A 20,578-nucleotide genomic window follows, 5' to 3' on the forward strand; every position below is an offset into this window, starting at 1 on the left:
GGAAAAAATAAAATTTGATAGACTGATTTTCTACAGCTCAGGATTTTTTCCCCGTTAGTTTTCATGGTCAAATTGAGATATCAGGTGGTCGATCTTAAAATAAATCATGACTGAATTCCAAATAAATCATTAAAGTTGGCAGAGCCAGGGGGCGTGGCTATACTTGATTGACAGTCCCATTGACTGGTCCTGCCCCGAGTTGCTCTCCAGTCCAGTCTGTTTGATGACGCTTTTTACGTCACTGGCTCCAAAAAATCCAAAATGGCGACCAGGAAGTAGCAAAATCCGGGCTTCATTTTCTCGGCGTTGAAACCAACGGGTGACATCACGGTTAGTTTACGCCTGATCAGCACACATGCTTATATGCCAAGTTTAATGGTGAATTCATGTTCAAATGTTTGGACTTATTGTAATGCCTCTATGAATTAAACTAAATTTAAATTGATTCTACAGTCTGCCAACACCTCTATGTTGATGACTCCATGCTATTCTTGCCATTCCTACATCTGATGCTTGTGTAGGCCTCCATCACTGATTAGCTGACTGGCACCTTCAAGTGGATGTGCAGATTCTTAGTCATCCAGATCATGGAAATCCAAGACGTTTTAGGAAAAAGCAGCTAGACTGAAATATCCATAAGAAATCCAATTGCTTTCTTTAAAAACCCGAAACAAAAAAATGTTGCTTTTTACTGAATCTCCAAGGGTCAAGGTGCGATTTAATCATCATTCTAGATGAGACTTCTTTCAGGGGAACTGATGCTTATTGACAACACTGTGATGATGCTAATCTAAAAAAAAAAAAAAAAAAACAAGGAACGTGTTGTGTCCCTGGACAACGATCGGCTGTTTTCAGTAATAATTTCAGTACCAAACCCAACTCTTGTCGATTCTTCCTTCTGTCCAGGTGGTTGTATTGTAATTTTCCCAAATGAACTACTGCAACTCTCTTGTAGTCAAGCCCTTGTCTCTAGTGTAGTGGACCTAATAAAAAATGCTGCTCCCACCTGAGATTCAAGATTTTTAGACCCAAAAACTAGAGCTGTCGAACTCTTTCAGTTCATAGGCCACATGAAGTCCCATTTGATCTCAAGTGGATCAGACCGGTAAACTCACAGCATACTAACCTATAAATAACTCCAAATGTTTCCCTTTGTTTTAGTGCAAAAAGGTACATTCTGACAATGTTCACATTTAATGACATCTTTTTACAAAACATTACAAGCAAGCTGAAATTTCTTAAGAAAAATAAATGCAATTTCAACATTATGCCTCATTTTATCATTTACACGTTACAACTTACAGATCAGTGTATCGAGAACTCAACAATATAATATTTTGCTTTATGATCAAAACAACTTATCAAGATCTAGAAATTATTTGAAACTTTTAGTTTCACAAATTTACAATTTGCAGATAATGTCTTCTCTGTATTTTTTTGAAATTCTCTAAGCCATTTGATTGACATCCCTGCTATGAACTCTGGCCTAACTGTACTCCCCAAAAATATGTCAATGCATATCATCTGCAGCGTGTTTTTCAAACTACACCTTAGACATATGCCACCCTAAACCATGCATTAATACCTCATTTACTTTAAAAAAAGAAGGCTTCAAACATCTACGCTGAAGGACTAAAAATGCTCATTGTTGCCTGGTTGTTAGAAAACCACCTAAGTGTCAGGTACCATCTATCTCTGATTCCCGTAGGTGGAAAAGCATCAGCTAAATATATGTAAAGTTGCAGTGCGTTATACGGTGGAACTCTTGTTTCTACTGTTTCCTGTCTGTCAGTCACTTACATGATGTCCCGGTTCATGGTGCTGCTGGTGAGGGCGGTGGTTGGAGGGATCTCGGGTTTCCTTTCTGGCTCCGGTTGGGGTATGATTGGCTGTTTGAGGCTTGGAAACGGTGGTTCTACTTCCTGGATGTGAGGGAGGGGCAGCACAGGACGGAACAACGCTCCCAGTTTACTCTGCAGGACAGAACAACGGCAAGAATCACAAATAATAAAGTTAAAACATTTACAGTCTCGAGTTTTAGGGACTGTGTGCAAAAGGATACCAAATCTAATACTAAAACTATTCAGCAGCAAAAACTAGATTTTAAATTCAAATACAGACTTATTTCACTCACTGAGCTACATTCGGTTTCCTTCCTGCCTATGTACTTCTTATATATTGTCATTTTACTACCTGAGGTGCCCCTGAAGGATTCTGCTGCTGGAGTTTCTTGGCACGATTCTGCTTATAGTAGTCAAAGATCATTAGAGCAGCATAGACTTTCCCCACTGTCAGCTCATTATCTGGAAGATCAGAGAGAAGAGTGAGTGACGGTTACTCTGAGTGGACAGTAGATGGCGCCAGATAAGCAACAAAGAAGAACTTGAAGAGACAAATTGTGGCTCAATTACTAGAAAAAAAAAACACTAAGTAAAGAACCAAACCACAAAAATATACATTACATCACATATTTAGTACATTTTCTGTTATTAGGTCATGAAGTTAGTTGTATTTTACAACCTATTCTGATCATTTTTCTCTAGAATCTTTTGTACAATCCAGAAAATTAAGGAAATGTATACATTTGGAAAGTAGTTGCCATTATCTCAGCACACTGACTTTAACTTGTTTTGAGAAACAAAGACCTGCACGACTCAGAAACGAACAAAAATAAGAGAAAGGTCTTGATCTTAACAAGCAGTTCTTCATTCATTATTGCCTCATAAAACCCACGACTATGTTTAAAGGTGAGTTTTCTCTTTAAAAAAGGCAGTGAAAATAAATAAAAAAATCATCAGATTTTTAACTTTCCAGCAGTCCTTGAACTGTTCCTCTGTGGAACTAAATAAACTAAATATAACCTTAATACTGTACTATTACATCAAAAATCACTTTATCATACATGTCTCATTTAAGAGAATGCCAGAAATAAAGTGTTTGCACCAGATCCTGTAGAAAAAAAACTGAAAAATGTGTGCTCTCAGCGGAGTTGAGACACTTTAAGTGACTTAACTGTGACAGTCACATTCGGCTGAATTGCAGGGAGTGTGTAGAACAGAAGATAGAAGGAAAATGGAAATAGTAAAATATCTTGAGCAAGTAGAGCCACTATTTATCTCCAGCAATAGTAACAACTATGGGCACTCGGAGAAATAGTGTGTACACTGCTAACACGTCTTAGCGATTTTGTAAAATGAAAAAAACAAGGAAAGGCAACCTTTTTTTTTCTTTTTTATATGACATTTGGCATTCTAGCTGTCACACTGCACAAAAGACGGTTTTCTCTACTTCTAGCTATGGTTGTTTTGTTTCCACATTGGTGCAGGACTTTATATTGTTGCAGGAAAATGAGAAAACGATGAGCAAAAAATCCCTAGAAACTGCTTGGGTGAGTTAAAAAACTTGAAAAAGATGTAGTCTAATCATTAAATTAGCTTTCCATTTAAGGAATCCCTATAAAGGAAGACAGATTAAAGCAAATCAATGAACTATAATCAAGAAAATGTTCAACTTGACTGGACACGGGTTGAAATTATATCCTAGTTTTATCATCATTCCAGGAAAATATGATATCTGGGATGCAGACAAAAATGACAAGATAGGAGACAAATTTACGCAGTAAACAGCTGTTTACGTAAGAAAGACTTAAAGATGAAGTGAGGAAATCAAACAAGAAGTAGTCAGGTCAGCAGAGTCCATTAGAGCCGAAGCAGAGCTCACATTTATGAGGCGTCACCAGCAGGTCCACGGTCTTCTGGGACAAGTTGGGCCAGACCCGGTTTATCTCCCTCTTCAGGTCAACATCACAGAGCCGCTGAGCCAGAACCCCTGAGGACGGACCCACAAACATGTCACATCAGATCCAGAGAGCAGCGATCAGTGCCGCTCACATGCACATCAGAGCTGTCAGCCAGCCGCCAGGGACTCTGGATTTTGTAGTTTTTCGTCTCTCACCAGATGCCAGTTTGATCTCCAGGGCGGTGCGAATCAGCGCCATCAGCGTGGAGGTGAACTGCACAGTGTTGTCATCCGCAATGGGCATGTTCATCCGGACCAACCGCTGAGGGGAACGGAAGCAGAAAGAGGAGGAGCCATGAACCGGGAACGCACAACCGAGAGCTCCAGGAAAACGTGGAGCTCCACCATAAATTCAAGGAGAGGTCATCAAAACACTGGCAGCAAATCTGGACCTCAGGCAGGTGAATAAATCCTCTGTTTATTTTAGCTTGTGGACAGTTTGGTCACCTTGACTTTGATTTTTTTAGATAGTTCGAGTCCAGCACCAACAGGAACTTTAGCTTCAGGCGTCAATTTAAAAAAACTCACATCAAACACAATGTCACAAAATATTATATATCAATACTATTTTTAACTTTCAGTTATGTATTTGTATTGATCGACATCATTACTGATCTTAATTACCAAATATTAATTCAGTTTTAAGCCTACAAACGCTATGTTGTTTAAATTATGCCAGTGTTGTCGTTTTTATGAAAAACACTGAAAATATTTATTTTCCTTATAGTAAGCACTTTTATTCCAAATCTGCCATGTGTCAGTGATTTTTATGCATTATTGTTTATGTACTGTAATATTAAAAAAAAAAAAAATCATATTCAGGACCTTGAAGACAAAAATATCCACGTCAAAAACAATGCTAAAAATATTTGTTTTTTTTCCTTTTACTTCCGAAGCCTCAAATTAGTTTCAGTTGAACTTTTAAATGTGTTATTGAACTAATTAAGACCAAAGTCCAAATCACTTAACTAGTACAAAGAGAAACAATAATTACAGCATAATATCAAGTAATTATTCCAATGTAGTTAAGAGTTTGTGAGTATAATAGTAAACTAAACTCTGAACTTCTAATAGGCCGTTTCTGCCTATAATAGAGTTCTGATAACCCCATTTAGTTCAACCATTTCTAATCAGCTACTTTCTGGAAACAAGTCTTAAAACAAGAAAGAACTTGTTCTAGAATCAAGAAAATTGAAACCTGATTTGGGTTTTGACCAAATCAGTTAATTGACGGGTTGAAAAACTACTTTTGAGTCATTTATCAAACACAAATACCAACATTTACAGCTTCAAGCTTCTCCAATGTGACCATTTTCTGCTTTTCTTTGTATTCTATCATCACAAACGGAATTTCCTGGAAATTTTTTTTTTTTTTTTGAATAAACAATCAATTTATAATGCAGTCTTCAGCTCTACTTTCATTATTTTCTGACACTGGAACACTGACCAAATGATGAATCGGTTAATCAGGCTCACATCGCCGCCTGGTCCTGTAATTACTAGCAGCAACTGCTTGGCAAGCTGAAGCTCCATGATTAAAACATGAAGCAGTCTTTTTACAGTCGATCACTTAAAATTCATCAGGCGTTGATTGTAAAAAGCATAAATCCATGACATGCACGGCCCCTGGATCAATGCTAATGACTCATGCATGTTGGAATTAGTAGAAACACGAATGTAGAACATAAAGAATCAACGATTACAAAACCAGAAACACCAGTGGGACAAAAGAGCCAAACTGTAACTGATGGTTCCAATTTTCTTCAAGCGAAGCGAAGGCCAAAGAGATTTAAGGAAAAGTATAGCAGAGTGTACAAGATGAAAAGATGGAGGAGGACGATGTGAAGAGTTAAACCTAGTTCTCAGAAAACACAGATGACAGAAAGAGGGGTCATTCCAAAACTGAAGGACGTTTGGGCTTCAAAATTTTAAAAAAATAAACCTTCTCTTTTACAGTTTTCTGCTACATATTCACAAGTAATAGGTAATAAACTATCAAAGGCTTGATTGGCTCAGATTGCACATCAATGGTACCATTTTTATTCCAAGTTTTATTTGTTGTTTGCTAACTCTACTCTAATCACAGTAGCAGGGCTGCTAATCCATGCTAATGTTAGCTTTATTCTCAGCAGTAGAAGCTAGATATTTAGCCAGCTGTTACTGCTGCCTAAGAGGACAAACTTACTGATGGAAAACAGTCAAAAGAATTTGTTTTATCCTGATTATATGAAGTAGAGTGAGATATGTTATAAAAATGTGTAAAATAGAAGAGAGGACATAGCTTTGCTCTACCCATTCTTTCGGAAAACTGTTTGATGTTAATTCCAGCATTTCATGTCATTCACTGTTTTCTTCTTCTTCCTGCTAAAAAGGTTTTGCTAACAGGGTTTTTCTGGGACACACGCACCATGCATAATTATTTAAAATATTCTGTTGATTTAAAAAATGTTACCACAATGACAAGAGACCTCAAAGAAATAATACCAAAACAAAGGAGATTTAAACTTATTATATTTGAGATTCAATTTGGTCATCAGGGGGGTGGGACAAGTGAAAAATGCTATATTAGGGGAACTCTAGACATATTTGGTAATTTAAAGATATATTCAAACATTCTTTTCTCCTATTTTTTTTTTTTTTTTAAATCTGGTCTCAGGACAAGAACATTTACACAGCAACTGCATGTTTTAATATTTTGTACATGGATTATTTGAAATTTGATGGATATGATGAAGAACGTCCTCCACTTCTGGAATGACTCATAGAATAAATTTAGAGGACAGAAGCTTGCAGACAAAGACTTTACATTAGATGTGCACAAAGTGAAGCGACACTTGAGGGAAAGTTACAGCGAAGAAGAAAAGGATCTGAAGCCCCAGAGAGGGTGAAAGAGACAGTGAAGCCAAGCCTGGAGACAGAACATAAAAGCGGAGAGTGGAGGGTAGCTGTGACTATCAGGGGAAGACGTGTTCATTAGGAAGGCAGGGAGGTTAACAAGGAGCAAAGAGATAGGAGGGAAAACTGAATAATGGGGGAGTATAAAATTGCTAGCCTTGCTCTCGAGTGCTGCTCTCTCTCCCTGTGTGTTCTCTGTCGATTTGTGAAAAGACGAGGGTTATATTTGGAGATGCGACCACGCCAGACGGAGACATTTTTAACTGGGGCGAGGGCAGCGCTGCTTTAACTGTGATTCATGTGGACAGCTGTGCATGAACTGGAACCACTCACATTAAGTCTGCATGCTAAGAGGTTAGCGGCTGGCAGAAAGAGCTACCTGAGGATCACTGAGGTGTGTTCGCCACTTCCTCTTTCACATAATCACATGGTGAAGGTTTGCCTTCATTCAGCACAGGAGCTGATCAAAAGATCTAAAACACTCGAAGATGTCTCATCTTGCAGGGACACAAAATCCCTCAGTAAATCCTCATTAGCATCTGAATCCAGACTGGATCTGGAGCTAAAATCACTTGTTCCTTTGAAATTTGTTATTCCAAATTTCATTTTAAACTGGTAAATAAGTTTTTAATTCTTCCTGTCATGGCTTCTATTACCAGTTTAGGGAGCAGATAAACTCTATTGTCCAGTTTTCCTGAAGTAATCAGACAGGATTTTGGTTAAAAGATTGGATCAAATCTTGAAAATGGGTTCTTCAAAAGAAAAAAAAAAAAAGGACCTTGACTGGATTATATCACAAAATCCAGTTTCTATTTTGATCTGGATCAGACCTTCAGCATGTATAATTTAAAGCTCTGCAAAGGAATGATCCAAGAAACATCTGAATTATTCTGATTGGAATAGGGTGGACTCTGGGTAGATTTAGGAACAAAATGTAACTGGACATTTGTATGACACAGTAAGGTACTAAATAGACTTTGTATTTTCTAACCGCTTAATGTAATAAAGTAGATAAAACAGATGTTAGGTTACCTATTAAACCTGTCAATACAGGAAAGTACAAAAAAGGGACTTTGTTGTCATCAAATAATCCCTCAAACAACTGTTAATATAAAACAGGAATAATATTTTTAATTTTAAGTTGTTGTTGTTTAATGCTGTACATTAATTATTAATGTTAACTTGCCTTCAACAAGAGTGGAAAAAGCTAAGACTTGTGTTCTTTATTTAGCTCAATATTGGACATTTCTTAAGTGAAATGTAACAGATAAACATTTTAGCTCATTAGTAAAAATTTGTGTTTTATATATTTTACAGAAAAATTCACATTTTTCCTTCATTATAAATCCATTCACTCTGTTTTTACCTCTGTTTTTGGTCTCCACCAGCCTCATTTGCAGATTCTCCATTTCGTATGTTTTAGCATGATAGTGTTTGTTGAAACTACAACCATATTTGAATGTTAGTTTGCTTGTAACACATGGTAAACATGCTTACATTAGGATTACAATGCAAAGTAATGTCTGCGTATACTAGCATGCTAACATTCGCTAATCGGCACTAAACACCAGGCGAAGTGGATGCTGATGGGAATGTTAGTTACAGACCAACAGCACTCAAGTTGCAGTTTAAACCAAAACAATGATAGATTAATTCAAGTGGAGGAACGCAGTGGGTAGAACACTCAACTGTGATTGGTCGGACAGCAGAGCTCATCCAATATAGCGCAGACCATTAGCATCCATGTCTGTCCAGATTAAACCTTTTGAATATAAAATATCGTCGTTCATTCATTTGTCCTATTAGATACGACATTTTATTAAAATTAACGCATTAACGATTGAATTATGGCCCAAAAATGTTTTGTGAGGTGACAGTTACCTCAACCTTTGACCTTTAGCCAATAAAATCCAATCAATGAATCCTCGAGAATAAGTAAAAAGTACACCAAAATGCTAAAATTCTCGAGTCATTTATGAGACAATCTTCACCAGAATGGAATGGATACAGATGAACGGAAAAAGCGACAATCCTAAACCATAAAGCCTCCTGCCATGTTTCTACCATGGAGGCATTAAACTGATGCCCCTAGATATCAGATTTCACCCTCTGGGGACAATACACGTCAAAATCAAACATCAGTTTATCTGGATGTTGCCTCCCTGAAGCCCTGCAGGCTGCTGGAAAATCAAACCAGCAGGGTGCTTCTTCAAAGGTGGCTGTTTCCTTGATCTCACATATCTACAATCGTCCCATTTTTAAAAAAATAATAATAATTTTAACCACCTGCATTCAAACCTACAGCAGACAGAATATACTGTACTGATAAAAACATATTTGTTCGATCTAAGGTTCCTGAGGTTATAAATTTGATTCCAGAGAAGGTTATCTGGCTTTAACCACTAGATGTTCCTCTTCCTTCACCAGCTACTTGGTATTGTAGCCTGTTTTTCTGCTAATGGCTGCTGGGCAGATGGCGTTCAATGGATTTATCAGAGCTTGTTTGCTGAAAACAGCCACCTGCTGCTGTTGGAAACTAGAGTTGCTGAGGCTGCCGGAAAACCAAAACAGTAAGCAAAAACAGGCTACAAAGCTCCACGGAGCTGCAGAAATGGTCATAATTTACTGTGGATTCAACACGCTGACTCCTGAAGTGTTACACATGGCAGTCTGATTACTGATTAAAACAGACCAAGACAGTAAAAATACATCACGGTTGGGTGGGGGTTTCTTGCTTTTTGGTTCTTTTTCTCATCTCTCTTTTTGTTTACCAGTGTTCTACATTAGAACAGAAACAGAAGAGAAAGAACACACAGCAACAGGCCGGAAGACACCGACCGCGACAGAAGCCTGAAGGGGTTTGACAGGAGGAAGCAGGAAACCAGCTGCAGGAGGGAGGAAGAGGAAGGAGGGATTCTACCTTATAGGCGACTCGGGGCGGACATTTCTTCCCCAAACCTAGCGGAGGGGACATGTCGCGGAGCATCTCGTACATATTGCGGTAAGTCATGCGGCCACTTCGGTGGAAACAGGGATGAAGAATTGTCCAGGGTGGGGAGGTGGAATTAGAGGGGAGCAGGAGGGGGGAGTTAGATCAACAGAAAGAATGGGAGAATGGGAGACAGGAAGGGGGAGGAAAACACAGAAATCCTTGTTAATAAGATTTCCAGGATATCATGATGTGGATCCGGGTTACAGATTCAGGATCCCAGAGGAGGAAGGAGGATGCTCCAGAGGATTCCTGTTCAGAGGTGTTGGATGGACGGATCCTGGTGGAAGATATGCAGCTATGAATGAGAGTTAATCTGGAGGTAAAGGAATAATCCGACAAAAATGAAGCCCTTTTAGGAACATTCACTCCTTGAAAGCTGAAAATGTGACTTTAAAAAGACTGGATTTCATAGCAGCTCCAATGGAAAACTGTTCTGTCTTTTGGTTTTCTGCAACTATTAGGTGTTGAAAACCAATGTGATGTCTTTTGTTTACAAAATGAAAGCCAATTTGCTTTTCTCAAATGTGTGAAATTCAATAAAAACTAAAGGTAATAATCCTTAAACGCCCTTGTTTAACAAGAAGCAGCAGCATAACAAAAACATTAAATAGTAAATTAAATTGGTGAATTTGTTGAGGCGTATTTTGAATATTTCAGATGTTTTACTGGAAGTTTTAGGGGCTTGACACACGGGAAGCGACAGTTGAGGGGGGAATGCGAAAGTCATCGCAACAGAAGATAGATTCAACACACGGTGCGCGATACTTGGCAGCGGCAGGCGACGGCGACACACGGCGCGCTGTGCAAAAGCACAGATCGCTTGTCTCCCTCACTTCTGATGGGCTGTGAAATTGGAGGGATTTTTTTTACGTTTTCAAAGATTTTCATGACAGAAAAGCATAAAGATGATGAGCCAGAAGATATTGCTAGATTTTGCCAAAATTTTACTATTGACATTGGTTTATAAAAGTTTATCCTGACGCCAACCAACTCCCATGCAGCAGCTCTTTTATTTATATAACGATAGTCATTAAGGGCAGGATCATAAAGACTCGGGAAGTCAATCACGTCTAATGATTTGCTCCTCAATGTTGAAAAAGGGCTGAAAACAATGGTTGAAAACCGGAGCGGACCATTAATGTATAGGAGCAGACTGCACGGTGTAACATGCTGTAAGCTCATTGGTCAGTGAGTGAAACCCTCGCTGATTGGTTGAAGCTCCAGGCGACAGCGACAAAAGTTGATTTTTTTTTTTTTTTTTTTTCCTTTATTTACATTGCATTGTATTTACATAGACTTGTCATTTTCCCATTACAATGCATACACATAGCATACAAGCTTGCAATAAAATAAGTTTAAAGGGAGAAAGAAAAAGGAACAACAAAAACAAAAAAAGAAAAAAAGACAACAAATAGGCATATATGCCTAATTCCAAGGTACAATTCATTATAATATATATAACATTCTCTTTTAACCATAAACATTTTAGGCATCGATAACCTTTAAGGTTCTCATTATCTCAAGAGTTTTCACAGATTTTGTGTGGGATACATTTAATAAAGTATTCACGTATATGTCGATATCTAATTGGAAGACTTTAATCGAAGGTTTTGACTCACCATATTTACATTTATGTATATAAAATTTACCTAACAGTATATACAAATTGACTAGATAATCTAGTCTTTTATCTTGATGGGTAAAGTAAGTTACAATAGCCTGGCTTTTTAAACATATTTTGTGATTGGTTTTTTGGAAAATTACTAGCTCTATTTTTGACCAGAATTCTTTAACAACTTGACAGTCATAAAACAGGTGTACAATTGTTTCGTCTTCTTGTTTGCACAGGGTGCACTTTGGATCCTTTTCTTTTAGAAATTTAGATATTGCTAAATTGGTAGCATAGATTTTGTGTATTATTTTCCAGTGCAATTCTCTTATTTTATTATTAATGCAATATTTAAATGGGGTTAACCATGCTTTTTGCCAATTAATATTAGGATATTTAGAATTCCAGTAAGCTTTACAAGCCGGTTTAATTCGATCATGTAGTTGTATGCTATTTCTAATGAATTTGTTGTTACACTTAAGACTGTTAAAAACTATTCCATCAATGATGATTGGCTCTGTTATTTTTGGAGATTGCCCTTTAGTATATGACTTCATCAATTGTTTCAGTCCCTCAGGAACACTTTTCATGACATAATTAAATTCTTTAGAGGTGACAGGAAATTCAAATTTTCTCATAAATACTTCATAAGATAGTAACTGGCCATCATCGCCGAATAAATCCTGTAAGAAAAGTATGCCTCGTTCAGCCCATTTTGATTGATAAAGGGATTTATTTCGCTTAGTAATGTCTTCATTATTCCAAATAATAGATTTGTGGGGCGAAAAGTTGTGCTTGTATAATAGTTTCCAGGCTAAAAGGGCTTGTTGATAAAATGCACACAATTTCAGGGGCAATTTGGATACCTTATAATTACACTTCAATAGACAGCAGAGGCCGCCCACTTTTTTAAAAATGTTAGTGGGGATAAAATACCACAAGGATTCAGGGTTTCCGATGCATTGCTTAATCCATTTAATTTTAAACATAGAATTTAGTGTTCTAAAGTCTAAGAGTTCAAGTCCCCTGAATCTTTGGGGTTTGTCAGTATAGTTCTTTTAACACCATGTCGTTTGTTTCTCCAAACAAAATCTGTGATTAACTTGTTAATATCTTTACAAACATTGTCTTGTACATTTAACGATAAAGCAGGATAAACAAACCTTGAAATACCTTCAGCTTTTGTTAGTAAAGACCTTCCCCATATTGAAATGTCTCTTTGTATCCACCAATTAAATATATTTTTAGTTTTCTTTAATTTGGGAATGAAATTTTGTTGTTGACGTTCCTTTTCCTCTTTACAAATAAATATACCCAGATACTTAACCATTTTTTTAACAGTAATATTGTTAATTACTTGGTCATTACCCTCATATAAACATAAAATTTCACACTTAGACATATTTAATTTTAAACCGGACACTTCAGAAAATGTCTTTATCTTAGTAATCGCTCCCTCAACCTGAATCTTATTTTCGAGAAAAATAGCAGTGTCATCCGCAAGTTGAGTAATTTTTATTTCTCTATCAAATATAGTTATCCCTTTTAAATTAGTGTCATTTCTAATATATATGGAAAGAAGTTCTACAGCCAGAAGAAACAAAAATGGAGACAGGGGGCATCCTTGTCTGACTGATCTTGTGACCAGAAACCTTGACGTAGTTCTAGGATAAAGCATAACACAGCTGTTAATATCTTTGTACAGCAGTCTCGTCACCGATAAAAAGTTTGGGCCAAAGCCAAAAGCTTGAATTGTTTTAAATAAATAATTATGTTCAACTGTATCGAATGCTTTATAAAAATCTAAGAAAAGAATCAAAGCCTGAGTGTCTATAAGTTCAGCATAATCAACTAAATCCATTATTAATCTTATGTTAGAGCTAATATGTCTTTTGGACATAAATCCAGTTTGATTTTCACTTATAATATCATCAAGTCCTCTTTTGAGACGCCTGGCAAAGATGGACGCTAATATTTTATAATCTACATTAAGTAACGTGATGGGCCTCCAATTTTCCATCAACAGTGGGTCTTTATCTGGTTTAGGTATCAAACATATTAATCCTTGTTTCATAGTATTTGACATCTCTTCTGTCTCTATACATTGGTTTAAGGCGTTGAATAAAGGTAGTTCCAGTACATCCCAAAATTGTTGATAAAATTCAATAGAGAGTCCATCACTGCCAGGCGCTTTCCCTTTTGCTAAGGACTCTACTGCCGCTTTCATCTCCATCTTTGAGAGGCTCTGATCGCAATCAGTTCTATGTTGGTCACTTACAGTTGGGATAAATTCCTTAATTGACTGAAAAAATGGATTCCAAGCCTCAGGTCGAGCGCTTGATGTATAAATGTCTTTATAAAATTGCTCAACATACAGTCTTATATTATCAGAATTTTGTATTTCGTTTCCATCAATTTTAATAGTTGTGATGTTATTCCTTTTTTGATTCCTTTTTTCTAATGCAAAAAAATAACTTGTATTTTTCTCTCCCTGCTCTATCCACTTGCTTCTAGATCTCACATAAGCACCTTTGGCTAACTCTATATATTGTTGGTCAAGCTCTTCTTTCAATACTTTTAATTGTAACGTTTCCTCCTCATCAAGATTAGTTTTACTAAGTAGTGGGCTTAAAGCTTCCATAATTTGGTCTTCTTTAATCATCTTACTTTTCTTTATTACTTTACTGCGTTTCATGGCCGTTTCCCTTATCTTAAATTTAAAAAACTCCCATTTTTGTACCCAATTTGATTCCTTTCTATTAAATGTATATTGAGCAATTTTTTGAACCATCTCACAAAATATGTGATCATTTAGTAGGTTATTATTCATTTTCCAATATCCTCTACAATACCAATTTTCCTTCCGTCCCCCTAAAGAAAGATAGATTGCAAGATGGTCTGAGAAGGGAATATACAAATGGTTGACTTCCTTAACATATTGCACACAATTAGTTGTCACTAGCCACAAATCTATTCTAGAACATTGTGTCCGACTGGTGTTACTCCAGGTATATTCCTTTAAATTAGGATTTAGAAAACGCCATACGTCTATAACATTAAGTCGGTCAGCAGTGTATCCTGTACTCTTAAAGTTTGTTGTCACAGTCGTTCTGGTTGGAATCCTGTCAAGCATTTCATCTGGTGCATCATTATAGTCGCCTCCTATAACTACCCATGAATTAAGATATTTATTTTTAAGATTTTGTATTTTGAAGCAAAGATAAGTCATCATCATCTTGGCTAATAATAAATTGTTATGACAATACAGATTACAGTTTATACTTATTAAATTGCCCATTTTTAACACAACAATAATCCATCGACCATCTTCCGCTATTAAATACTCTATTATGCTACCATTAAACTTGTTAAAAAGAACAGCCACACCTGCTGACCGATTTGTACCATGGCTAAAGTAACACTGATCACCCCACTGGGCTTTCCATATTTTAACGTCTTCTTCGGTTGAGTGAGTCTCTTGTAGGAAAATTAAATCAACTTTTTTCCGTCTAATAAACAGAAATATAGCTTTTCTCTTAATATGATCTCTTATGCCTCTGACATTTAATGAGAAGAGTTTTAATTCATCACTAGTATCAATGGTTGTACCTTTATTTTCAAAAAACAAATAAAAATTAAAACTAAAATAGCTCGAAAGTAATAAAGAAGATCAAAAACCTAAGTGCTGAAAAAAGAAAAAAAAAAACCGAGCACCATTAGCCTCCCCCCCCCCTCCTTTTTTTTTTTCTTTTTTTTTTTTTTTCCCTTCTTTCAAATCAAACGGAGCAAGGAGGGAAAGGAGAAAAACAAAATTGCCTTATCCAGCTGAGCAATAAAGTCTTCATTTCACTTTGTTTACCTGAGTTATATTTTACCGTGTAAGTTCTTTGCCCTCAATGAAGGCCCTTCCACCAATAAAGTAGGCTCTCTTCCCCCCTTGCCGTGCCGCACTTATCTGTGGCCAGAAATGGTTGCGGTTCTCAATGTCTTTTGGTGTCAAATCCTCTTTAAGCCGAAATTTCCTAATTTTAAGAAATTCAGATTTGGGGGCAGCTTTACCAATTCTTTCGGCCATGTCTCTGGAAACAAACCGGATAATGATAGGTCTGGTCTTCCCCTCCTCACGAGTCCCCAGCCTTTGGCAAACGTCCACAAACAGCTCCAGGGAGCCAAAGGTCTCTGGCACCACCTGGCGGCAGATATCAATCACTTTATTCTTCAGATTCTCCCCTCGTTCCTCGGGTAACCCATAAAGGCGAAGATTCCATCTCCGATGATGACTTTCCATTGCATTAAGCGACAAAAGTTGAATATTTTTCAACTTTCTTGTATCGCGTCGCAAGCCAGCGGGTGCACGTCGGTGCACGTCTACGTGAACGCGCGCGAAATGTCACATGCACAAATGTCGCCGTCGCGTTGTTGGGAGGGGGGAAAGCGATGTTCGTCTCGTCGCACAGCAGCCATAGAAAATGAATGGAGTGCCACTGTTGGCGCTTCCCGTGTGTCAAGCCCCTTAGTTTTTATTTCTCAACATGAAGATCCAACTGTCATCTACTACTTTTTTTGGCCAAAAATGCATCTAATGGACCCTAAAACTCCCAACATTTTCCACTGTGGTAACTTTGTGTAGAACACAATAACTTTATTTCCCAACAAAACATCTTTTTTTGGCCAGAAATCAATAGAATATACCCTAAAATCTGAATTTTGAGTAAGATCCAATGCTTGTGCACTTGAAGGGCGACTAAAATGTCTGTAGATTGGATTTCATAGCTGCTGCAAAGGAAGGCTTTTTTAATTGCTTTTCTTCAGCTCTTTGGGCATGCTGCAGGAGAATTTTGAGATTTTTGACATCTCCATTGCAGTCTAAAGGAACAGCTTCAACCTTTGCCTCTCAAGCAGCTGAATATTTCCAACTCAAAAACCAGATTTTCAGCGGAGTATTCCTTTCAGATGCCCTCTGTTTCTGCAGAGACATCAGCAGTAACCAAAGTGGAAACAAAGCACACAATGCTCTCTCTTCGCTACCCTCTCCTCTGCTTCCACGAAACATCCTAAGACATCCCATCCGATGCCTTTTGTTCGAGGCTGACTTGGCGCATTGTTTCCCGCATTCACCATGGTTACCTGCCGGCTGGTTAGTGGAGGACTTGATGTGTGTCTGTGTGTGTGAACATTCACGGTTTGAAAAGCCACCACAGTCCCTTTAAACAAGTAAAAAAGGACTGTGTGGGGGAGCAAACCTTATAAGCCACCCTGCTGGGGCACTTCTTCCCCAGGCCCAGGGGAGGCGAGATAAAACGCAACAATTTGTACATATCCTGATAGCAAATCCTCCCGCTGAAAAAGATGAGACACGTTCAACAGGTTAGATCATTTCATTACATCTGTCTTTGGTAATTAGCAGGAATTAACAAGAAGCAAAGAAAAACATTGAACCTGTGGATCTGTGTTCAGTTTTCATTTTTGTGGTTAAATCTGTGAATATGTTGAAAATTACAGATGTTTTTCTAGAAGTTGCAGTTTTCATTTCCCTACATGAAACTCAAACTACCCTGGCTACTTTTTTTGCCCAAAAATGCATCTAATATATCCTAAAATCCCCACACAACAGTCTGTGCTGACTTTCTTTTGCAGCACACGATAACTTCTTGAACAGTGCCTTGTGAAAGTATTCGGCCCCCTTGAACTTTTCGCCACATTTCAGGCTTCAAACATAAAGATATAAAATTTTAATTTTTTGTCAAGAATCAACAACAAGTGGGACACAATCGTGAAGTGGAATGAAATTTATTGGATATTTTATACTTTTTTAACAAATAAAAAACTGAAAAGTGGGGTGTGCAATATTATTCGGCCCCTTTACTTTCAGTGCAGCAAACTCACTCCAGAAGTTCAGTGAGGATCTCTGAATGATCCAATGTTGTCCTAAATGACTGATGATGATAAATAGAATCCACCTGTGTGTAATCAAGTCTCCGTATAAATGCACCTGCTCTGTGATAGTCTCAGGGTTCTGTTTAAAGTGCAGAGAGCATCATGAAGACCAAGGAACACACCAGGCAGGTCCGAGATACTGTTGTGGAGAAGTTTAAAGCCGGATTTGGATACAAAAAGATTTCCCAAGCTTTAAACATCTCAAGGAGCACTGTGCAAGCAATCATATTGAACTGGAAGGAGTATTAGACCACTGCAAATCTACCAAGACCCGGCCGTCCCTCTAAACTTTCACCTTGAACAAGGAGAAGACTGATCAGAGATGCAGCCAAGAGGCCCATGATCACTCTGGATGAACTGCAGAGATCTACAGCTGAGGTGGGAGAGTCTGTCCATAGGACAACAATCAGTCGTACACTGCACAAATCTGGCCTTTATGGAAGAGTGGCAAGAAGAAAGCCATTTCTCAAAGATATCCATAAAAAGTCTCGTTTAAAGTTTGCCACAAGCCACCTGGGAGACACACCAAACATGTGGAAGAAGGTGCTCTGGTCAGATGAAACCAAAATCAAACTTTTTGGCCACGATGCAAAACGATATGTTTGGCGTAAAAGCAACACAGCTCATCACCCTGAACACATCATCCCCACTGTCAAACATGGTGGTGGCAGCCTCATGGTTTGGGCCTGCTTTTCTTCAGCAGGGACAGGGAAGATGGTTAAAATTGATGGGAAGATGAATGGAGCCAAATACAGGAGCATTCTGGAAGAAAACCTGTTGGAGTCTGCAAAAGACCTGAGACTGGGACGGAGATTTATCTTCCAACAGGACAATGATCCAAAACATAAAGTCAAATCTACAATGGAATGGTTCACAAATAAACGTATCCAGGTGTTAGAATGGCCAAGTCAAAGTCCAGACCTGAATCCAATCGAGAATCTGTGGGCAGAGCTGAAGACTGCTGTTCACAAATGCTCTCCATCCAACCTCACTGAGCTCGAGCTGTCTTGCAAGGAAGACTGGGCAAGAATTTCAGTCTCTCGATGTGCAAAACTGATAGAGACATACCCCAAGCACTTGCAGCTGTAATTGCAGCAAAAGGTGGCGCTACAAAGTATTAATGCAAGGGGGCCGAATAATATTGCACGTCCCACTTTTCAGATTTTTATTTGTTAAAAAAGTTTAAAATATCCAATAAATTTCGTTCCACTTCACGGTTGTGTCCCACTTGTTGTTGATTCTTGACAAAAAATTAAAATTTTATATCTTTATGTTTGAAGCCTGAAATGTGGCGAAAGGCTGAAAAGTTCAAGGGGGCCGAATACTATCACCTGCCTCTACAACCACATTTTTTGGTCAAAAAGTGTCTAATATACCCCCCTAAATCTCCCACACAACTGTTTTTTTGCAGGACACAATACATTTTCCTTCTACAATATGAGTTTAAGCCAGTTTTCACTTTTGAAATCTGTGAAATCCAGTAGAAACTGAACATGATGAGCCTTAAATACACACATTTCTGCTAACTAATAAGCTGTTATCAGTTAGCAAAAATTAACAAGCAGAAAGAAAAACATTGTGCTTGTGGATCTTTTTTCCAATCTTCTGGCTGCACCTGTGAATTTGCTGGGGGTTATTTTGAATATTTGAAATGTTTTTCTGGAGTTTATCGGTTTTATTTCCAAACATGAGGCTCTAACTGCTTACAAATGTCCTTCTGCAACTACATTGGTAGCCAAAAATTGTCTCTAATGTACTCTAAAACCCGCCACAACTGTCTGTGTTAGCTTTCTTTTTGCGTCACACAATAACCTTTCCCATACAAAATGAGTTTAAGCCAATTTGCTCTTTTCAAATCTGTGAAATCCAATAAAAACTGAAAACGGTGAGCCTTAAACGTGCTCGTCGCAGCATCCTGACATAATGATGAGTTAAAGCGGTTGAGAAAACACTGCGGATGCTACTGGAGGCTCTTCTGAGAGCGTCTCATTTATATTCAAAGGAATAAATAATAATTCCTCCCCCGCAATGTCTGTCAGGTGACGGCAGTTTCATATTTCACATCTCACACCTCTTCTGGAGTCCTGACTCACTGACAAGCCTTCGTTAAAGCTTAATGAGCCTTATATAAGACCGATTAGGCCTCCAGTGAAGGTAAACTGGTCGGTGTAAAGGCCAGAGAGGCTGCTGGCATAAACCTGTATTTCCCTCAACTAGAAGCACAGAAATAGTCAGAAACAGGCAGACTGAGGAGCTTTGGATGCCGTCGGCTTATCGGCAGTGAAGGCTGAGTGGCCGTGGAGCAGAACGTTGGATTTACATGCATCAGTCCAGTCGACAGGAGGCTCGTCGCCAGCTTCAGCCAACGCTCTGCTCAGGCTTGATGTCGTTCGCACGTCGCTGCTAAGACAAGATTTCACATCCGAGAGTCACCCTGCTGGAACTAGAAGTCAATCTAGAGGGGTTCCCTGCTCCACCTTTTTCCTTCTACAACAAACACCGGAGCTGCACTCATCACTGGAGGAACCTACCAAGCTGCCGGGTCGTACTCGGCCCACACTCGGATGAACTCGTCGAGGTGGTGAGGTCCGAGGATGGAGGCGTCTCTGGTCAGATACTCAAAGTTATCCATGATGACGGCGACGAAGAGGTTCAACATCTGGGGATGGAATCAGAACTAAAATGAACAAGTGAAGAAGATTTCCACGGTTTCCAGCTACTTCTTCTTAGCTCTAATCTAATAAAACTGTCTTAGACTTATGCAGTTAATGGATTTCTATTTATTTATTTCATTTTATTGTTTATTTTTGCAGCTAATTCACATTCAATGTCCTGATCAGATCTTTCTGATCAGGACATTGAATAAGATAGTTGATTTGTTTGGCAAATATGAGATGTAACCATCATCATATCCCTTTATTTCTGAATGAAATTATGTTTGTATCACTTGCAACTTGTTGCACTCAGATCTTGATTGTTGATGTTGTTGTGCAGCATTTTGTTGTTAATTGTATGTTTTCTGTTCCACAAAGAGCATTTCTGAAAGGGTAATAAACTCATGAGCATAATGACAGCACCATTGTTGTTAATTTGGGCAATAATTAGAGCTCTTTATTTATCTTGGTTTGATTTAAAAACATTCAGTGAATTGATGCAAATTAAAGGCAAGAATCTGACAGAAAATTTAACAAAAAACTCTAAAAAGATTCAATTTATAGAGCAAAGACTACGTGTTTTATTGGACTAGTGCAGCTCACCTACATTCTTATCTTTGCTTTCCACGACTAAAATCCTTTTCTGAGAGATTAAATAAAGTTTAAACTATCAGCTGCACTGCAAAAACTCAA

General features: G+C 38.1%; 1 protein-coding gene across 10 annotated transcripts in view; it reads right to left on the reverse strand.

The window, feature by feature from the left end:
• Window positions 1–20,578, reverse strand: part of cacna1bb (calcium channel, voltage-dependent, N type, alpha 1B subunit, b) — a 292,647-nt gene that overhangs the window by 25,379 nt on the left and 246,690 nt on the right. For 7 of the 10 annotated variants that reach the window (XM_051938175.1, XM_051938173.1, XM_051938170.1 and 4 more), the window contains 6 exons: window positions 19,763–19,890; window positions 9,614–9,710; window positions 3,955–4,060; window positions 3,721–3,828; window positions 2,194–2,303; window positions 1,801–1,973 (listed from right to left, as the gene is read on the reverse strand). In XM_051938175.1, coding sequence (XP_051794135.1) covers window positions 1,801–1,973; window positions 2,194–2,303; window positions 3,721–3,828; window positions 3,955–4,060; window positions 9,614–9,710; window positions 19,763–19,890 — 722 coding nt within the window. Of the gene's footprint in view, window positions 1–1,800; window positions 1,974–2,193; window positions 2,304–3,720; window positions 3,829–3,954; window positions 4,061–9,613; window positions 9,711–16,537; window positions 16,635–19,762; window positions 19,891–20,578 lie in introns of all 10 variants that reach the window. The other 3 variants (XM_051938169.1, XM_051938177.1, XM_051938176.1) reach the window with 1 other exon arrangement.

Source organism: Acanthochromis polyacanthus, chromosome 18 (genome assembly GCF_021347895.1).
Source record: "Acanthochromis polyacanthus isolate Apoly-LR-REF ecotype Palm Island chromosome 18, KAUST_Apoly_ChrSc, whole genome shotgun sequence".
Lineage (NCBI taxonomy): Eukaryota > Metazoa > Chordata > Actinopteri > Pomacentridae > Acanthochromis > Acanthochromis polyacanthus.